This window comes from Strongylocentrotus purpuratus, unplaced genomic scaffold (genome assembly GCF_000002235.5).
Source record: "Strongylocentrotus purpuratus isolate Spur 01 unplaced genomic scaffold, Spur_5.0 spur5_scaffold_6, whole genome shotgun sequence".
Taxonomy (NCBI): Eukaryota; Metazoa; Echinodermata; class Echinoidea; order Camarodonta; family Strongylocentrotidae; genus Strongylocentrotus; species Strongylocentrotus purpuratus.
The window spans coordinates 54491966-54511086 of NW_022145612.1; the positions used below are offsets into that span (position 1 = coordinate 54491966).

General features: G+C 37.5%; 1 protein-coding gene and 1 long non-coding RNA gene across 4 annotated transcripts in view; one reads left to right on the forward strand and one right to left on the reverse strand.

The window, feature by feature from the left end:
* Positions 1 to 19121, forward strand: part of LOC115929992 (macrophage mannose receptor 1-like) — a 71835-nt gene that overhangs the window by 36631 nt on the left and 16083 nt on the right. For all 3 annotated transcript variants that reach the window (XM_031000260.1, XM_031000259.1, XM_031000258.1), the window contains 10 exons: positions 5353 to 5400; positions 5732 to 5922; positions 6489 to 6568; positions 7212 to 7306; positions 7787 to 8053; positions 8533 to 8684; positions 9517 to 9616; positions 10151 to 10392; positions 11109 to 11280; positions 13299 to 13550. In XM_031000260.1, coding sequence (XP_030856120.1) covers positions 5353 to 5400; positions 5732 to 5922; positions 6489 to 6568; positions 7212 to 7306; positions 7787 to 8053; positions 8533 to 8684; positions 9517 to 9616; positions 10151 to 10392; positions 11109 to 11280; positions 13299 to 13550 — 1599 coding nt within the window. The remainder of the gene's footprint in view (positions 1 to 5352; positions 5401 to 5731; positions 5923 to 6488; positions 6569 to 7211; positions 7307 to 7786; positions 8054 to 8532; positions 8685 to 9516; positions 9617 to 10150; positions 10393 to 11108; positions 11281 to 13298; positions 13551 to 19121) is intronic.
* On the reverse strand, positions 15814 to 18834 carry LOC588434. The gene is made up of 4 exons (XR_004066785.1): positions 18696 to 18834; positions 17437 to 17581; positions 16957 to 17118; positions 15814 to 16522 (listed from the first exon to the last, which is right to left on the reverse strand). It is a non-coding gene; the product is annotated as an uncharacterized LOC588434 (long non-coding RNA).

Here is a 19121-nt window from a genome sequence, read left to right on the forward strand (position 1 = left end):
CTGGAGAAGTGAGCATGAACAGTACACCGTGGAACTGCGATTACGATGAGCGTTTACGATGAGCGTTACAAATCGCTCATTCTACCTTCAAAATCAAGCATGAACGTGCCCTTAATTAGAACTTTCTTTAACAATTGCCCATAAGAAATTGCGATGACTTTAAAATGCAATACACATTTGTTTTGAATGTTATTTCATCCAAACTAGAACCTTTCTGTAATGAATAGACAGTAGGAATTTAAGCCTTTGACATTTATATTGGGTATGATCTAATACATTTGTTACTGTATCATACATCAAGCAACACATTTATTATGTCTGCTGATTGTTTTGATCACTTCTTAGTTGTCAGGATAGACATAAAAGATATCGCAAACCTCTTTCCAGCCTTTTCTCTTCAAAAGTCAGGAAAGGAGTTGAAATGAATAAGGAAAGGGATATTATTTAACTTGTATTTTAACAAGTAGATTGACAATGTTAACAGGAGTGTGTAGTGGGATTTCAAGTGTCTTTTTTTAATTCAAAATTTCTTCTTTCCTAATTTTATTCAGGGAACTAAATGATAGTATATATAGTCATCATGATCGGGATCTTATTCCCTTGATACACGTAGCTTTCAGGAACTTGAAAATAATGAATACCGGTAGTGAATAGTGATTTCTGAAACCATACAATCCATTACTGAATAGCTTCTAGTCTGCAAAACTAACATTTTTAGAGAAGATGGATTGCTGAATGATGTAGAATAGGTTCCAGGAAGAGAAGGAAATGAGGGGGAAAAAATCAAGTGAAAATTGAGGGAGTTGGGCTTTTATTGACTTTCGAGAAAGAAGATCCGCCCACAGTTTTCAATTATCAAGCATGTTTAGAGCAAGATAGTAAGTTGTCATCCAGCTTTTACAAAATAAATTTTAAAGTTAATAATTCAGCCATTGAAGATGAAGAGTGAAATTGATGTTTGTAAGTAACAGTTGGCTCTTACACTTATTCAAGTTGGCAGACTAGGAGTATACTAAGTGGTACTCTAAAAAGTAGGGTAATAAATATGGAACAATAACATTTCAACTATGCAGAGTTTATCCATTGTAAATTATCATATCCTTCGTATGAGTGCAGGCTGCCAAGTTTTAATTAAGGAAAACAGAAAACAGTAAACCCATAACATCCCCTGTGTGAAGCTTGTTACAGGAAAACATAAGACAGGACCCACATGTTGCTCTTTCTAATTTTGGAATTGGTTGCCCCCTGCCCCCCTTCCTGTAAGGGGGGATAGTATGATCAAAGTCTTAGGGCAGCCAAGACATTACAGCTAGACTAATAGAGCTTTAGTTGAGTGTGTCACAATGAACTTGGATTTGAGCAGCTGGGGTAGACTGCAAGGACATATCTACAATGTTTGCTCTTGACACAGTTCCATTTTAATTCCTGAAATGGCAATGCAAGTGTGTTTTGAACAACTCTGATTCCATTATGCACAAGAGTTAACAATGATGCTGCACTTTAGATAGTTGTGGAGAAAAATAAAAGATGTTTCCAATGCAACTGGAAAGGTTTGGATCCAGCTTATGGCGTGACAGATTCATTTTTAATTAAAAGGGTGGAGATGAAACGTTTGTTTGGATAACTCTGATTTATGGTGCATTACAGGTATCAGGAGACAAAGATTCAAACCTAGCATGAGCTATCATTAAAAGCATGCACCTACATCAGTGCAAACTGGATTCACACATCCAACATGTGTTATGGATATTGTTTTTCATGACATTTGTTGACTTCTCTCATCAATTTCAGAAAAAATGCACTGTTTGGGTCTGTGGCAGCTTGTCAAATCTTGTGCATTTTGAAGTTTAAAGTATGAGGATGTGTGCAATTAACATCGTGAGTGTGCAGCGATTCTGTTCATCTGTAGCATTTTCAGTCAAGATGGCCATCATCCCCCAAGAGAGGTATTTGGAGTCTGCTGTCCTTGATGTGACTCTGTCAAAGGCATCATATTTCCTGTCATGCTACAAAGACAAAAATATATCATGAGCTCCAACAGTACTGCTACAGTGTGAGATAGTTAAATCATTGTCTGCTTGTACTATCAAGAATATCTATACGTCAGCTACGTCTAGGCAGGATACTACTCCAATTAAAAGTGTTTAGCGCATTGTAAACAAATATTTCTGCTGATTAAGTTAAGCTAATTATCTATGTCTGAGCTCAGATATACCTCTGTCATTGGAGCTAGGTGTGATGATACAGTGTGCTTTGACTTTTTTTATGTTGTGCCTTAAGGCATAAGGCAAAACTGACAGTTGCAGATTAGCTACATCTCTACTTGCTAGAGCATTTATTCTGGTTTGATTGCTGTTTGAAGGATTAAGCAGAGGAAAATATGGAATTCAAGCTCTCCTTCAAATGCACCACAAGAGATAACTTGGATGATTTGAAATGGCCCTGGAAGCAGATTGCCCTCTTACTATTTCTTACAATGGTGCAATGTCATGGGACGAAGATCCAAACCACTTCAACTTTGACTGAAAATTTATTGCGTGCCACCCCATTGGTTGCAACAATTACACAAGAGGAGTACTATGAGAGTCAGTCGTTTGAAACACAAATACAGCCCAATGACGTGACGTCTTTGAAAGCTGCGCCATTAGTTGCAATATCCACAACCGGCACTGTTCAGAACCATGAAAGCCAGTACTTAGAAACACAAATACAGTCTAATGTTGCAACCTTAATGACTACTGCTCCATCAGCTATCAGATCCACAGCTAATCAAGCTCAGAAAAGTGATGTTGGAGTTCTGCAAACTTTGATAAAGCTCCGTTTTGGTGCAACATCAACAGATGCTACTCCCTTGGATACCGGTACAACATTGACATCTGTAGAAGCAGACTACAGTGACAGTCATTTTCTTGAAACTCAAATACAGCCCAATGTTGCTGAAACATCTGTGATTTCTACTCTATTGGCTGCCAAATATGGCAGCCAGGACATAGGAACTCAAATACAGCCCAAGGATGGGACATTCACAACAACTACACAAGTTGAAAATGACAGCCAGTTTGTCGAAACTCAAATACATCCCAACATTGTCAAATCCATGATGGGGCTAGTCATGGAGTATGACAGTCAGATTCTTGATACCATGTCAACAAACATGCTTTCTAAATTCTCTGGAGTTATACAAACAATTTTGAGAACAATTTCTGAAACTGTTATAGTCGTTCAGGCAGTAGAAACAAAGTCCATTTCTTCTAGACAGTTAGGAAGAAAATATTTCTTTTTAAGAAGGAACCCCTCTTCCTGGGGCAAGAACTAGCCTGGAAATCTTTAAAAGGTATTGTATCCTTAGACTAGCCAAGATGAGGAATTGTTGAAAAATACATAATGTTGATTCGCAATATGCATCCCTCTCTCTCTATGTGCCATATCATCTGTTCCAAGCTAAAAGGGCTCTGAGCCACAGAGAGAGAGAGAGAGAGAGAGAGAAAGAGAGAGAGAAAATAAGAGAATGAGAGAGAGAGAGAGAGAATGAGAGAGAGAGGGGGTAGGAGTAGGAGACTTTTGGATTGTGCTCCTGTTTTCAAAGTCTTCGAACAGAATTGAACAAAAACTGATACTAAAGGTACTTCTAAATGGAGGAACTTTAAACCGATGATATAATGTAATTTGATAGTTTTCAAAACTGACTATTTTTTAGATCTGCTTACTATCAATCTTTTTTTCTTCTTCAAATTGTGAAAAAATTACCTAGTCATGTCTGGTTTGTTTGATATAGCTATCCATGTATCAAAGTGGGTATAATGTCATATTTCAACACCCTCTTGGGGTTCACTAATCCCAGGGAAATGGGAAAATCTAGGAAGAAATACTGTCCCGTTGGCAAGAGTTGGAAAAGAAACATGTGATACATGATTAATGATCTTATGTGAAAATTGATTACTATAGAAAAAAAAGTATCATAGCCTCTAATACATTCCCCTCCACATTTAGATAAAGCCTGAAAGGATATATATTTTGACACAGTCTATGTATTCTCATGTCCGCTACTAGTTTGATACACAATTTTCACCTTGGCCCATATATTTTGAAAAATAATATAATACTTTGAGACTTTATTTAATAAAGCATTCTTTAAAATTTGCATGACAAAGAATAACAATACATGTGTTGCACAGTTGACAGTAAACAAATATGTGCTGCAGTGTGTATGTTTAGACTATATTTCTCGCATCCTACAAATGTAATCCTAATAACACACTGCTAGAATATAAAGATATTAGGATTTTATTTTTGTCTGCATTATTTCTGAAAAGGAAGAATATGAGAATTGTATAAGCCCTACTTGTCTACCAGATGAGGATAGCCATTCTATACCTTGCATATTGTCTATTAAGATGGTTTAGTTGTAACAGTATTTTAAAAAAAAAAATCTTATTCTAATACCCCTTTCATAGTGCTTCTATCGGAGTCACACCAATGAAAATACTGATAGAATTTTCCTTTTGTAAACAAAGGTGAAATCGCCGCTTTCCCTGCTGTCCTTTTCATATGGAATATTCTCTTATTTGTAGTATATAGACCGTTATAAAAATATGTAGGTATCTCCTGGAAACATACCTAAGTTGTGACATGTCAAGATTTTTCTGCATTGAATTTCACTATGGAAACATGAACTGTGTCATGCTTTTGGTTCAACATAGGATTTTGGATGAAATAAGAGATTTCCTGCGAGTGACTACATGAGGATTTAGAGAGTGGAAGATAATAGAGACATCAATCATTGTAGAATATATGTCAACAGGTGTTTTGCATCTTTGTGTGCATGTGTCATATGTTTACTGAGTTTACTTCAGAGCTAGAAGGGCATTTACTCAGTATTACAGTATTATGCTTGTATTTCTAACGTCAGCTCGTTGGTTTCTTTCAATGTATTGTTCCATTTTTGCAAAAAATCTGTCTTTATTTTGCGTATTTGTTTCCCATCATCTTGTGTACTATCTGCTAATATATCTTTATAATTCCCTTAATTCTGTATTTTCTCCATCTTCTCTCTATCTCTTTCTTTCTATGTCTGTTTCTTTCTGCTCTTTCCTTTCCATCCGCCTTTCATTCTGCTGTATCCTCCTCGCTTCTCTCTCCCTCTCTGTCCCCTCAATCTTTTTCTCTCCGTCTCTCTGTTTCTCTTTTTTTTTTATCTCTGTTTCTCTTTCTGTTTCTCTTTCTCATTTATCTCTTCTTCTTTCCTGTTTCTTTTTTTCATTTATCTCTTCTTCTCCCTATCTCTCCAATTCTCTTTTCTCCTTCTCTCCCATTCTCTCTTTCTCTCTTTCTCCCCTATTCTCTCTACTGTAGATACACAGCCAGTATACACGACAGTAGCTCCTAGTACGGTTACACCATGTAAGTTTTTATGAACCCTACATATTTTTCTATTCAAATTAAAATATTTTGCCCAGCAGTATCTTTGGATACTATAATTCCATTGATGGCTCTCAAAAGTTCACCTCAGTGATATATCAGGGTTATATGATTCTATACCTGCTGGATGTCTTGGGTGGTAGTCTGACAAATTATTTATATCTGTGTAATTGGATAATTATTTGGACCAATTAGGTACATTGATGACAAAAATCTGGACCAATTATAAACATGTAAGTCCATTGTTGACAACCTCATGAAATTACAAGGATTGAATGAAATCTTAATTTTGTTCATTCTTTTGTATCATCAGATCCTCCTTGTCTAGACAACCAAGACTGGATCCTGTACCCACAGAACAACTACTGCTATTTCTTCAGTCAGGGTCTAAGCCAAGACGCCGGTCTGAAGAGCTGGATGAATGCTAATGAGTACTGCATGCAGAGTGGTGGCTACCTTGCCTCTATACATAGCCAAGAGGAAAATGACTTCCTCAAGAACTATGTCAGTCTATTTTTAAATTACTCTCTTGTAGATTTCTTGTAATATAGCCCAGGCCCCTCCCACTCAGTGTTATTTAGGGTACGCATATGCGTGTTCCCTCCTTTTGAAAACACCCCCTAAGTCCGGTGTGTAAAGTCAATTTTGTGTATGTACGTGCCGGACTTTGGTGCGTGAAAAGTTACCCCTTTACCGGACATTTTGGTAACACGCATGCGGTCATTCCGACCCCGGAGTGGGGGGGGGGCCGGGCATATAGCACCCCTACCCCAAAATAAGAAAGGACAATAGTCATTTCATGAAATATAAATATAATTTTATTCTTTTTGCTAATCAAGTGCTCTATTTTTCATTTCAGTACTAAAAACAACAAATCAGGAATAATACAATATATAAAGCTTAATATGTTGGGCATGTGATCTTAAAACCTCTTTATGCAACCACAGATAACAAACTATTAAATGTATGATAACAACTGATGGTAGATGCTGTGCAATCTTCATGCATGTTTACAGGGAATCATACACTATATTTGTTTTTTGTTCAAGCATATCCATTTGTCTTTCTAGATGGTACGATTTGGAGAAGTAGAAGACCGGAAATACTCATGGATAGGCTTGAGGGAATACACAACAGAAGGAGTTTTCTCGTAAGTCCCAGCGCCATGGTGTTAAGTTAGTGTTCAGCTATAGTGTTGTCAGTCTATTAATCTCTCTAGAATTATTATTGGGTGGCTATGTTCAGCAATCTCTTGGTAGTGCTCTTGTCTTTCAATCGTGTGGTGGCAGCAGTAGGATATCTGATGAACCCATATGACTAGGTTTTCATGAAATCAATGAATAGGTTATGTGAAGGTTCTAATATCTCACTGGCACCCTCTCTCTCTCTCTCTCTCCCCCTATCTCCATCTGTCTGTCTTTTTCTCTCTCACTGGCACCCTCTCTCTCCCTCTCTCCGTATCTCCATCTGTATGTCTCTTTCTCTCTCACTGGCACCCTCTCTCTCTCTCTCTCTCCGTATCTCCATCTGTATGTCTCTTTCTCTCTCACTGGCACCCTCTCTCTCTCTCTCTCCGTATCTCCATCTGTCTGTCTTTTTCTCTCTCACTGGCACCCTCTCTCTCTCTCTCTCTCCGTATCTCCATCTGTATGTCTCTTTCTCTCTCACTGGCACCCTCTCTCTCTCTCTCTCTCTCTCCGTATCTCCATCTGTATGTCTCTTTCTCTCTCACTGGCACCCTCTCACTCTCTCTCTCTCTCTCTCTCTTGTATTCTAATTCCTCTCTCAATCAGTTGGAGTGATGGCTCAGCAGTAGACTATACAAGCTGGACTAGTGGTGAACCAAATGATTACAATGGGGAGGAGCAGTGTGCTGAGTACTATTCAGGTAAGTGAATTCAAAATGAATGAACATGCAGGGAAGCTTCTGGAGAGAGAAACTAGGTAAGGAGAAAGAACTATAGCAATTCAGAAAACACAGCTCGGGGTCAGTGAAACAAAAATGCCTTCCCCCAAATCTTTATCAATCGCCAAAATGAGAATTCATGAATAGCAACCAACTAAAAGATTTTTCAGCATAGTGGAAAGTAGAAACCATATACACTGTACAACAGGTTAGAAGTTAGGAATTTGGTAAGTGTAGGAAATTATGCAGAGCATTTTTTGTGGAAGCAATTGTCTTACAACTGGCAGCTAACTGTTCACAGCTACCCCTTTTCATGATTACTCCTTAGTATAAAGCTATCAGAGGGCCAAGGGGGTTACTGATACCTGCAAGGGGGTAGTTTTACGGGAGTAATAGGGATATATATATGGGGGTAATTTCATATACCTTTTTTGTTGTTGAATTTGTTTATTCCATTGCTAGGGGGGACATGGAATGATGCCAACTGTGCCAAAGAAACCGTCTTTGTCTGTCGTAAGCCGTACGGAAACATCGGCCCTGTCACGCACCCACCAACGCTCTCTCCAATCGGGAACTGCCAAACCGGCTGGTTGAGGTTCGACAACAGGTGCTATAAGATATATGGTTTGGATGATGCTGCCCAGCGTATGAGTTGGTTTGATGCGAGAGATACCTGCAAGAACATAGCCAACACTAACCTGGTGACCGTGCACAGCCATGAACTGCAAGGTGCGTAGGGCGTATAGTCATGTTATATTCATCGTAAATAGAATCAGTACAATAGATTTTTCACATTCATACACAAAGAATTTTGCTTGTTTGTAGCTGGAAACTTTGATACAGAGTTAAAGCTCTTCTGTATTTTGAACAGACAATTTGTTCATATGGTTCAAATGAATCCCAAATATTTTTCTCAGGAAAGGAAATATAATGCTTTCTCTAAATGTAAAAACTAACTAATACTAGCCACACCACCAAATCAACTTTACACCAATTCCAATTGGACTAGATGTACTTGTAATTTTTGTTCAGTCTGTTGTCTGTGTGGTGTCCTTCTCTTTGGTGAGACTGGGACATATGAAATGAGTATCACTCTTTAATATTAGTAATGAAAGCAATTCATAGGTACTGTATTGTACCAGTAAAGGGCTTCCAATGAACACAAAGTGATGTTACTTAATAGCGATGTGCTTCTTTCAAACACACAGCATACCTGACATCTAAGTTGGTTAAGACAGAAATAGCTATGTGGATTGGGCTTAGCGACTCGATAGTAAGTGGAAAATTCTACTGGACTGATGGCTCATCTGTAGACTACACCTACTGGAACCCAGGAGAACCCAATAATTTCGGCAGCGGTGTAAGTTGTTAGTTTTTTGTACTGGTATTTTACCAAGGTCATGTTTTCTCTCTGCATCAACTAATATGCTTTGTTGCCTGAATGTGAAGTTGTCTCAAAATATTTCTACTGATCTTTAGAATCATTTTATGATCAATCTAAATTTATCTATGATCCCTTGCAAGTTCTTCACGTTGTAAAATATGTTTTGGAGACCATTTTGATACAATTTTTTTTAATTCTAGGTAATCTAGGTTTTCACCAGGGTCCCATTGCACAAAACTTATCATTGATGGTAACTTTGCCATCAATGGTAACTTCCATAGAAACCATGATTTTGATTGGCTGTTCAACCCTGTTACCATGGTAGTTGCCTGTGATGGCAAAGTTACCATCAACAGTAAGTTTTGTGCAATGGGACCCTGTGGTAATTTGCAATACCGGTACTGTAAATGATTCTTATATGAATGTGCTTGACAATTTTATGTCTTATAACACACGTATACGTGAGTACACATAGAACCTTTGTTGGGCGCAGATACCTTTCTTCACACTCACGCTTTCTCTGTGTTGTATAAGATACAAAACTGTGAAGCATATTAGGCTTATGTCATTATATTTATAAAAATGTTGCTGTTTACCACATTCTACAAGCCTCAAATTATGGGGTATACTGTATATAATGTTTGATGCTTGAGGACTTAATGGGGATTAATGCCTTACCAAAGGGCATATGATCGCATTGACTGACCTCTTGGTTACTTACGAGACCACTGCTCTAGCTACCACCGAGTCATTGCACCTCCTTGATTATCTCTTGAATGTTATTTTGATGTGGTATTCATTTTATTAGGAGGATTGTACCCAGATCACAGCTATTGATACTCATGCTGGCAAATGGAACGACATATCTTGTGATGCGGTCTTGGGCTTCATCTGTCAGGGTGTCTTAGGTAAGGAGTGTTCAACCTTTCTACGTTCAATTAATCTTATGTAGTTTGGGATAGTACAGTCAATCCCTCCTTAAGTGACCACTTCTTTTGGAAGACCACATTTTTGTTTCCCTTGAAAAATAATTTCTCATTGAAACCTGTACTAAAGAAACCTTTAGATAAAGATCCCCTACCTATAAAGCTTCCTTGATCAGTCTTCATGTATAGGTTTCACTGTATCTTGAAAACTCTATTAGAGATCTGTTAATCAAAGCTATATTGTAATTTGCACTCATGTTTGCTGATTGTTTTCTGCATTTTTTAAAGTTCATAAATGTGTCTCACCAAATATGCTGTCTGCCCCCGTGAAGATGTTAATTCTGCACAAATTTGATCTCTCATACCACTGAACTAACAAACAGACAAAAAAATAAACAGGGAGCTGTAACAGGTTTCAAAATGCTGTCCCTCTGCAAAAATTAATTTTACCTGACAACAAATAGGTCAAAATGCCTCTTCAACAATCCATGAAACTGCTGTTGTGTTTCTGAATAGATCCCAATGGCTCACCTCCACCCGATGAACCCAACGAGTGTCGGGATGGCTTCACCCAGTTTGATACCGGCTGTTACCAGGTGGTTGATCGCCCCTATATCTTTTCTGAGGCCCAGGATGAATGTAGGTCCCTTGGTGATGATGTCTCTCTAAGTAGTGTGATGAGCTGGTATGAGGAAGCCTTCGCTGAGACCATGTCACATACCTCCAGTGGTGACCCTCTCTGGATTGGTCTCTATCAAGTGAGTATGAGATGCATGTGCACATTGTGTTTGTGTCAGAAAAACACTCATTCATTTGATTTTTACGTTAAGCATCAGAGAACATCTTTTTCACTCAGATCTTTATGAGCTCCTTCATTTGCTATATATCCAAGGCATCAGAAAAGGCAAAATTTCAGTTGTTTCAGTCAGTTGCCACATGCCCTCTGCCACAAACTGGATTTCTAAGAAATCTAGACTTGGGCTCCAAAAATTTATTAGCATATCCATACAAAATAATGAGTTTTGTGATATTCTCCTTCATTATTAAAGTTAACAGAGAATAGAAGGGAAAGAGTTTCACCATGTTCAAACAGTAGGTAAACATTATTATGAAAGACAACTCCCCCCCCCCCCCCCCCCCCTCCTCTCCCCCATTGCTCATGATATTTAATGTGAGCGCAACCAGGACAAAGAAGGGCGGCAAAGGAAGGAAATGTTTTTGCCTTTCCAAATAGTACATTACAAAAAATATGTGTTTTCTCTGACTCTGTAAGTGAGTTGTCAGTCATCATTCAAGATGTATGATGAGAAATGATAAGAAATATATGATGTATATGATGCATATGATAAGAAATGCAACCATGTGAGCCACAAACCAGGGTATACACAGCCATTTTGTAAAGGTTAAAATGCTTCCTAGCACTAGACTAGATCATGAAAAGTAAAATGAGATGACATTTTCTATGTCTTTGTAGGTGGAAGGTGCATTCAAGTGGATGGATGCCTGGCCTGTTTGGTTCACTGCTTGGGGTCCTAGCGAACCCAGCGGAGCTCCAGGAGAGGGTTGTATTAGCCTGTTACCTACAGGAGGATGGGATGATACCAACTGTCAGGGACTTTTCAAACCTCTATGCAAATACAGTACTAGTAAGCATAACTCTTCCTATTCAGAACCAAGCAATAAATGCAGTACAGTACATACTCTCTATCATTAAGGCTTAGAATCCAAACATGGTCTGATTTCAAAGATGTTGTATATGTTTGTTTGTTTTACCTGACTACTGAGAAAGTAATTGGTAATGGTAATGGTTTTATTAAAAATTCATTTGCAGCCAGATGGTTGAATTGCAGAACTTTGTACATTGTAAAAACATAAATATTTATACAAACATAAAACGTATTAAGACATATCACGCAGTGAATGAATTAAAAAATCAGTGTACACACATATATATATTATACAAATTAATACAACTCATAAAATTAACTTAACATTCTATTCCACAATCATCATAGGGCTGGAGGGAAATATAGAAGAGAGGTAGGGAGGATAATAGTGCAGACAGCACGGGAGACCGAGGAAAAGTGTGAGATAGAGACAGACAGAGAGGGAGAGAAAGAGAGAAAGGGAGAGAGGGAGAGAGAACGAGAGACAAAGCGAGATATATATATATATATATATATATATATAAGATAATGCTGAGAGTGTATATCAGACATATCGAAAATAAGGTAAAAAGTACAATTTCGACAGAGAGAATACTGGTTGTAAAAATTAATGAATTACATTTTACATTTTCATTGGTGAGTTATGGATAACATATATTGTAAATTAATCGGTAGGTATGCAATCAGATGAAAGATATGAAATATGGTAATTTTAAGATTTTTCTTGTAATAAATATGTGGCAAGTATGTTTCAATCATTACATAAGTTAACAATGGTAATCTTGATTTACCGTATTATATTATCATTTTCATTAATCAATTATTAAGGTTGTACAATCGTCTTAGTTACAAAATTATATACTATTTCACATAAAATAAAATAATTATACAGCACCTCTACCTCGTCACTATGGGGATAAGTTTACATGTTATACAAAATAATGTGGACAAAGTGCATGATCACTACTGTGAATTTAGCAAGTCAATAAGGTAGGGAACTGGACTGTTACGTAATCGTTTGGTTTTACATTTTAACTGTTCTCTGGTATTTGATTTGCGTAGGCTTCTAATGTTCTTACAAGGAGGTATGAGGTAAGATACCTTCTCGTTTGATATCAGTTTCTCTGCAAAACTCAAACACAGTTCCTTCCTTCTGTCAGCCAAAGAAGACAGATTTATTAGATTCAGTGCTGTCTCATATGACTGGTAATTAGGTCCCAAGATTATTTTCAGAGTTCTTTTCTGCACCCTTTCTAGTCGATCTACTTGTTCTTTAGTTAGGCCTCCATTCCACACCGGCGAGGCATACTCTACGAGGGGTCTGAGGAAACCAGTGTAGATGGTACAGAGGTCTTCGATCGGCAGTCCGTGACCTTTCAGGATCCTAATGAGGTGTATTCTTCCATTTGCACGTTTTAGTAAGAGGACTAATGGCTTTATGTCCTCTCTTAGGGAATTAGTAAATGAGGATTAATGTCTTACCAAAGGGCACTAGTGCATTAGCTTAGTTTTGAACCTGGAACCTCCTGGTTATGAGACCACTGCTCTACCACTGAGCTGCGCCTCCTGTGATATTGTACTTGCAGTAGATAAAGAAGTTCAAACAAATGTAATTTTCATCATTGAGATTCTGAATAGTGATAATAAAAATCTAATTTTGGTGCATTGTAAGCCTTCTAGTTGGAGTAAAGGCCACATCAGCTTCAGATTGCAGCCAATCGCTTGACTGGTCTAGCATCACTACAATTTAGGGTCAATGTGGCTTTCCTGTAACAATGAAGCTTGCATTGCACCAATGAAACAGAATTTAAATGTTTATATGAAGATAGCTCAAGAATACTTTTTGTCCCAATTGTTTCTCTATAGGGATTTTTATTTAATAATCAGCCATTCAAATGTAAATACATAATTCATCAAAAAATTGTCCTCCCTGTCTCTCTCTCTCTCTCTCTCTCTCTCTTTCTCTCTCTCTCTCGCTTTCTCTCACACAACCACAGTAACTACACCAACAGTACACCCAGAAATGCCTGGCTACTGCCCCGAAGAATGGACGCCTTACCATGACGGTTGTTACAAGGTGTATGCCCAGCAGACTGATCGCAAGTCCTGGCCGGAAGCCCAGTTCCAGTGTAGCCAGCTCAACGGTACTCTGGCTAGCATCCACACCAGGCAAGAGCTGGAGATTATCAGGACCTTGATGGTAGATGGAAGTGTAGACATCTGGTCTGGCCTCAGAAGGGAAACTGCAGGTATATACATGTATACATTGAAGGGGAAAAAAATGATATCAAACATACTTGTATAACCAAAAAATCCATTTAACCTTGGGTTCTCGTGGGGAATTTGGCATCATCAGCCAGCTATTTACCAATATTTGTATGGGTGGAGATGGTATAAAGACATGTGGTTAGGAGAGAGCAAAGCCATTGACTACGGAAAGCAATATGGACTTGCTGTTGGCAGCTGCCTTAATATCAAGTAGCAAAACTCACAACAGCCTGGAAGGAGACACCAGAAAAAGATATGAGAGTATGCCCAACTAACAATTGGACGTTTTCTGAACGTTCTTAAAAGGTTCCAAATTGGTTTCCTAAACGTTTTGTGAAAACGTTCTAAAGACGTCTATTTGTGGTAGGTTTTGGACGTCTTTTGGAACGTTCCAAATGGACGTTTTTTGAACGTTTTCTAAACGTTTTTAGAACCAATAAAAAACCTTTTATAGATTTGCTTTTAAGTGCAAGGACCTGCAGAAAACCTGTCGGACGTTTGGGACGTTTTAAGAACGTTTTAAGAACCTTAAAAACGTCCGGAAAACCTTTTATGAACGTCTAGAACGTTTCCAGGACGTTTAAAGAACGTCTCGAACGTCCAAGAGAACCTTTTAAGAACGTGTAGAATGTACTGGAAACGTTTTGAGAACGTTCAGAAAACCTTTTAAGAACGTCTAGAACGTCCTGGAAACGTTTTTAAAACGTTCGGTAAGCCTTTTAAGAACGTCTAGAACGTCCTGGAAACGTTTTAAGAACGTTCAGAAAACCTTTTAAAAACGTCCAATCTACAGTGAATTTTTAATAAACGCTAGGTCACACATGTATTTGATTGATTTTATGAATTTATTATCAAACATATTTACAAAATATGTACAAAGGCTTGGCAATACAGTACATCATGTATATTTGAAAAAGAGTATTGGTATTTCCCGAAGTGCCCCCGAAAGAACATACAATTCTAATATTCAGAAAAATTGTTATTTGATCAATATCGGTTCACAACGGCTGAAATATCCATAAATATATTTTTATTCAAAATATTAAAAATGCTTGAAGACTACTTTGAAGAAAACAAATCTGAATAGTTCTTTAAAAAGCAATTGATATAGATATTTAATTATTATTTTAACAAACATTAAATGCAGAAACTGAAAGTAACGTGTCATTTTGAATAATAACAGGGGCTTTACTTGGCCGTTTGTAATTATTACTTTGCACCGTGATTGTGCAGGTTTTGGTTTTAAAGTTAAGTTTGACCAATACTAAACTATCCCTTTAAAACTATAGATACATAACACATGAACAATCTACAAATAAAACATAAGAAAATGATAGATGAGTTGAAGATATGCCTCATTAACTGGCAAATATGAATACTCATATAATTCACGGGTCTATGTCTCTATGAATATACAAGGCAAGATAAAATGAATAGTGTCAATAATTTGGCAGCACACATATAGCAACTTTGGTAACACACTTTATAAAAGCAATTTGAGTTATTTACAGAACCTGGCAATTCATGCCAAAAAGATGCCCCAGCAAATGATTAAGAAATCTTTCTATAATAAGTCTTGATCTTTGGTAAAACCAAATAGTGGATTGAATTTTTTGTGTACTATATTCATGTGAATAAATTCACCAGAACCTTTTAACAAAATGTCACAAATTATCATTAAATACATGTGAATAACCGATTTAGCTACATGTATGTGCCTCCACCCAGGATTAGCTTCATCATCCGGTGCAAATTATAACTATTCAAAAGAGTACATGTATTTACTTTCTCATCAACTTCTACAAGTGATAAAAATGTGACTATTTTAAGAAGTCACATTTCAAGTGAAAGTACGGCAAAAAAAAAACAAGGAAACTACACTCGTTTCAGCTCTACAAATTGGCAACACTGATGACACTAACTGTGAGTAGCTATCCATCAACTTTGTACTCAAAATTTCATATTTTCTAAATTTTCCTTAAAGTTACACATTTCCACAGCTTTTAATCAGAGTATGTTCAGATTACTAATGACGAATAGCTTTCTACACAACATGCTTTGACTATGGGGGTTAGAAAATGTGAAATTTTGTGTACAAAGTGAATTTAGAGCTACTCAAGATGTCATCAGCATTGTCAATTTGAATAGCCGAGAGTAATTTACTAGAAAATGTAAAAAAAGAGTAGTTTCCTTACTTTGTTTTCCTTACCGAGTTTGCCCATTTCTTATTTTTAACTTTGTTCCAATTTGTCTCCTTTGATTGAAGCAGTGAAATTTCTAGGGTAGATTTCCCCTTTAAATCCGAGTAAAAAATTGTCCTTTTGATCGACCAAAGATTTAGTGGGCAGGTCAAGATTTCCCAGAAGCCTTGCATTGGACCTTGCATCTTACTTCAAATATAAAACCAACACAAAACACATGAACAATCTACAAAAAGCTATTTATAATAAACTGATAGAAATGAGTCGATATGAATTATTAACAGGCAAATATGAATACTCAAATTTAAGGGTCTATGAATATAGAAGACAAGGTTTTAAGAGAGTTTGGCAGCACACACATTGGTTTCAGCATCCTTACAAAAAGTAGTAAATTTACAGACCTATACAACTTTGTCTTGCATTCTCAACAAGATGTTGGCAATTCAATCCAAAAAGATGCACCAACAAAACTGTTATGTCGCTGATAAAGTTTCTCCATTATTAGCTGAAATGGTCAAATTTGGTTTTAATATGAGTTTTAGGATTTTTGCATTGCCCCTGAATGAAGGTATCTTAATCTACCTTGAATGAAAATTTGGTGTTCACTGGTTCGATAAACGGCTCCCTCAGATCTTCCACATCAACGGCCGCTCCCGATTTTGACAAAAGCAGTTTTTGTACCAAGTGCGTCAGCTGCTGCTGCCCTTCCTCCAGCCTCTGTAGCGTACACAGTACCTGCACTTGAAAATTGCCTGAGAAGAAAAAAACAGACACATAAAATACATTATAATAACAGTTCAAGTCATTAAAAAGTTTGACAGCAAATTAATAGGATATTTTGGCGAGATATGTTTGATAGCTGTCCAATTTAGTCACTTCAGGAATATATCACCCAGCTTCAAAGACGACACCTGTGCAGCGCTTCCAACAAAGTATACATACTGTAAGGATTTAAAAGCGACTCTTCTGTAAGAAAACTATACCCATGCCTTGTTGATGAAATAAATTACATGTACGCCGAGATAATCTGCCTCTCTTATCCAATCCAACAGTATTTTAGTGTAGCAACTTAGTAAAAATGGCAAATGTTGTTTTGTTAGTTTATACGCTCTACAGTATATGTTCTGATGATAAAAAAAACCCTCAGAAACTTTCGTTTTTGAAATGCTATCTGAAAAAAACTTACTTTCCGAAGCCCGAGCCCTTGCTGGAGTTGTGGGTTGGAACTGAAAAATGCGATGTGGACTTGGACTTCGCATTCGGTTTCGGCATTGGTATCTCTGCTGCCACAGCCTTAGTCGTTCCTCCGCGTACATGTTGTTTTCTTGGGTCCTAACCGATTCAAGATCTGAAAAACAGAGACACATTGCAGATGTTAAAAGGGATATCAAGACATGACAAGGATTCTCATAAACTGAACAAACTTTTGGGTAATGCAAACTTCTTGTCCGAAATTTATGTCTAGATTACAAATTAATTTCCAGTTTTGCCGGAATGGTGCCACATCTATTAATCATCATTTTGCATGGCTGGGACACAAAGCAGGTCTAGCTATCCCAAATAAATTATCTTAGGTTTTCATCATCTGTTGGATTTTGAAGAAAACGAGAAATAAGATGTAAATTATAAGTCTCTAACTACTAACCATCAAGAGACAAATACTTACTAGCGTCACTTCCGGAATCACTAGAAGATTTGCTAAATCTCTGGGGAAGACGTCTCTTTCGCTTCTACACAGCATCATCTTCCGATACCAGGTTTGACGTGTCCTCTGCCTTCCTGGCGATGTTTTTGCGCTTTCACATAGTTGCCTGTATGCAAAAATAAAACAAATCAATCCTCAAGTTAATCTACGTTATTGGAAATCAATTTCTTTAAATAATGTGTCATCTGAACTAAAAAGATTTTTTTTAAAGAGACGAAATTGAGAACAAGATATAGATCTAGGTCTCGATATTTCTAAAAAAAACAATATCCATACAAAAAAGGTGGTTTGGGAGCTATTTCAATTGCCTAAAAAACAAACCTGTTGTAATAGGGGGTGGGATAATATAAAGTTGCTAAATGGTGGTGGAGGGAAAAGCATGGAATGTTCCACTCCCGTGGGATTTTAAATGCTATTGAGGGAAGAGTAAATAAGTCTAAAAATGAGCTGGTAGTCGAGGGACTTATTTTCTTCACGAAATAGCATTTTAAATCCCGATGGGAACTTTCCATGATTTTTCCAGACAGTAAAGTTAACAACTCAACTGTTTTAATCATCCGATTACCATGTAATGTAACGAGCCATGCGCACATACCCACTCCAGCAAACAGTCCATGCTATTATGCGTATTGACCTCTAGCACTGCACTACGTGTTAATAATAATAGGCAGCATTTGCTCAAAAGGAATAGTCAATACACACATAATACACAAATGCACTTATCATGCCGATGCGGCTGTAAGCAAATTTTGAAAGTAGACAAACAATTTGAATTTCTAAATTGTTCTTTCTAACAAAATAACATGGGTAAGTTGAACAAAGTGTATTTTATTACTGCTATTTAGGTGTCATCAATTGTCACTATAAAGTACCGATTTTTAGTGAAAGAGTTTTGTACAGTGGTGTTTGAAATGTTGAGTATCAATAGCACAGCTTTTAATACACACAGCCAGGATAGTAATGCAGCTATGTATGCACTAACTCCAAGAAGCTCCGACGCCGGCATCGGAGCTTCCTGGAGTTATGTGTGCACAATGCACATACCCTAGCCTACCCAATTACCATACCAGTTTCAACGGCCTGCACATGCGACATAGAGTCTGCCGTACTTTTAGTTTTAATGCAAATAATCAATATTTTATTTCATTTTACATGCTTCAAAATCAATCAAACAAAGCTTAAATTCCTTACAGATATCAAAATGTTAAAATAACGCTTACCTCGGTGTCGCAGTCTAACAGATTATTTGAAATCTCGAAGTCACGTCATCAAGCAGTCAACTCGTCAGTCAGTTTAAAACACGCGGCAAGCTCTGGAGCGAGCGCGCCGCACCGGCCGCGCCGGATACGATTCACTGACCTATACAGTGCTAGTGGTACGATTATATACGGTGCGTACGCACTTTGTATACACGTGGTTGAATGGAGCATATAAATGACGTAGCGCGGTCGGACTGATTGGGCTGGGGGGGGGGGGGGGAAGGGGCACAGACATTATGTGAGGGGGAGGGGTCACTCCTTATGTATTTCTTTTTTCTTCAAATAATGTCACCTTATGTTTTCTATTTTTTTCCCTCAAAATTATTGGGGGCACGTGCCTCCCTCCATCGCTACGCCACAGGAGTGCATCAGTTTGACATACCTCGA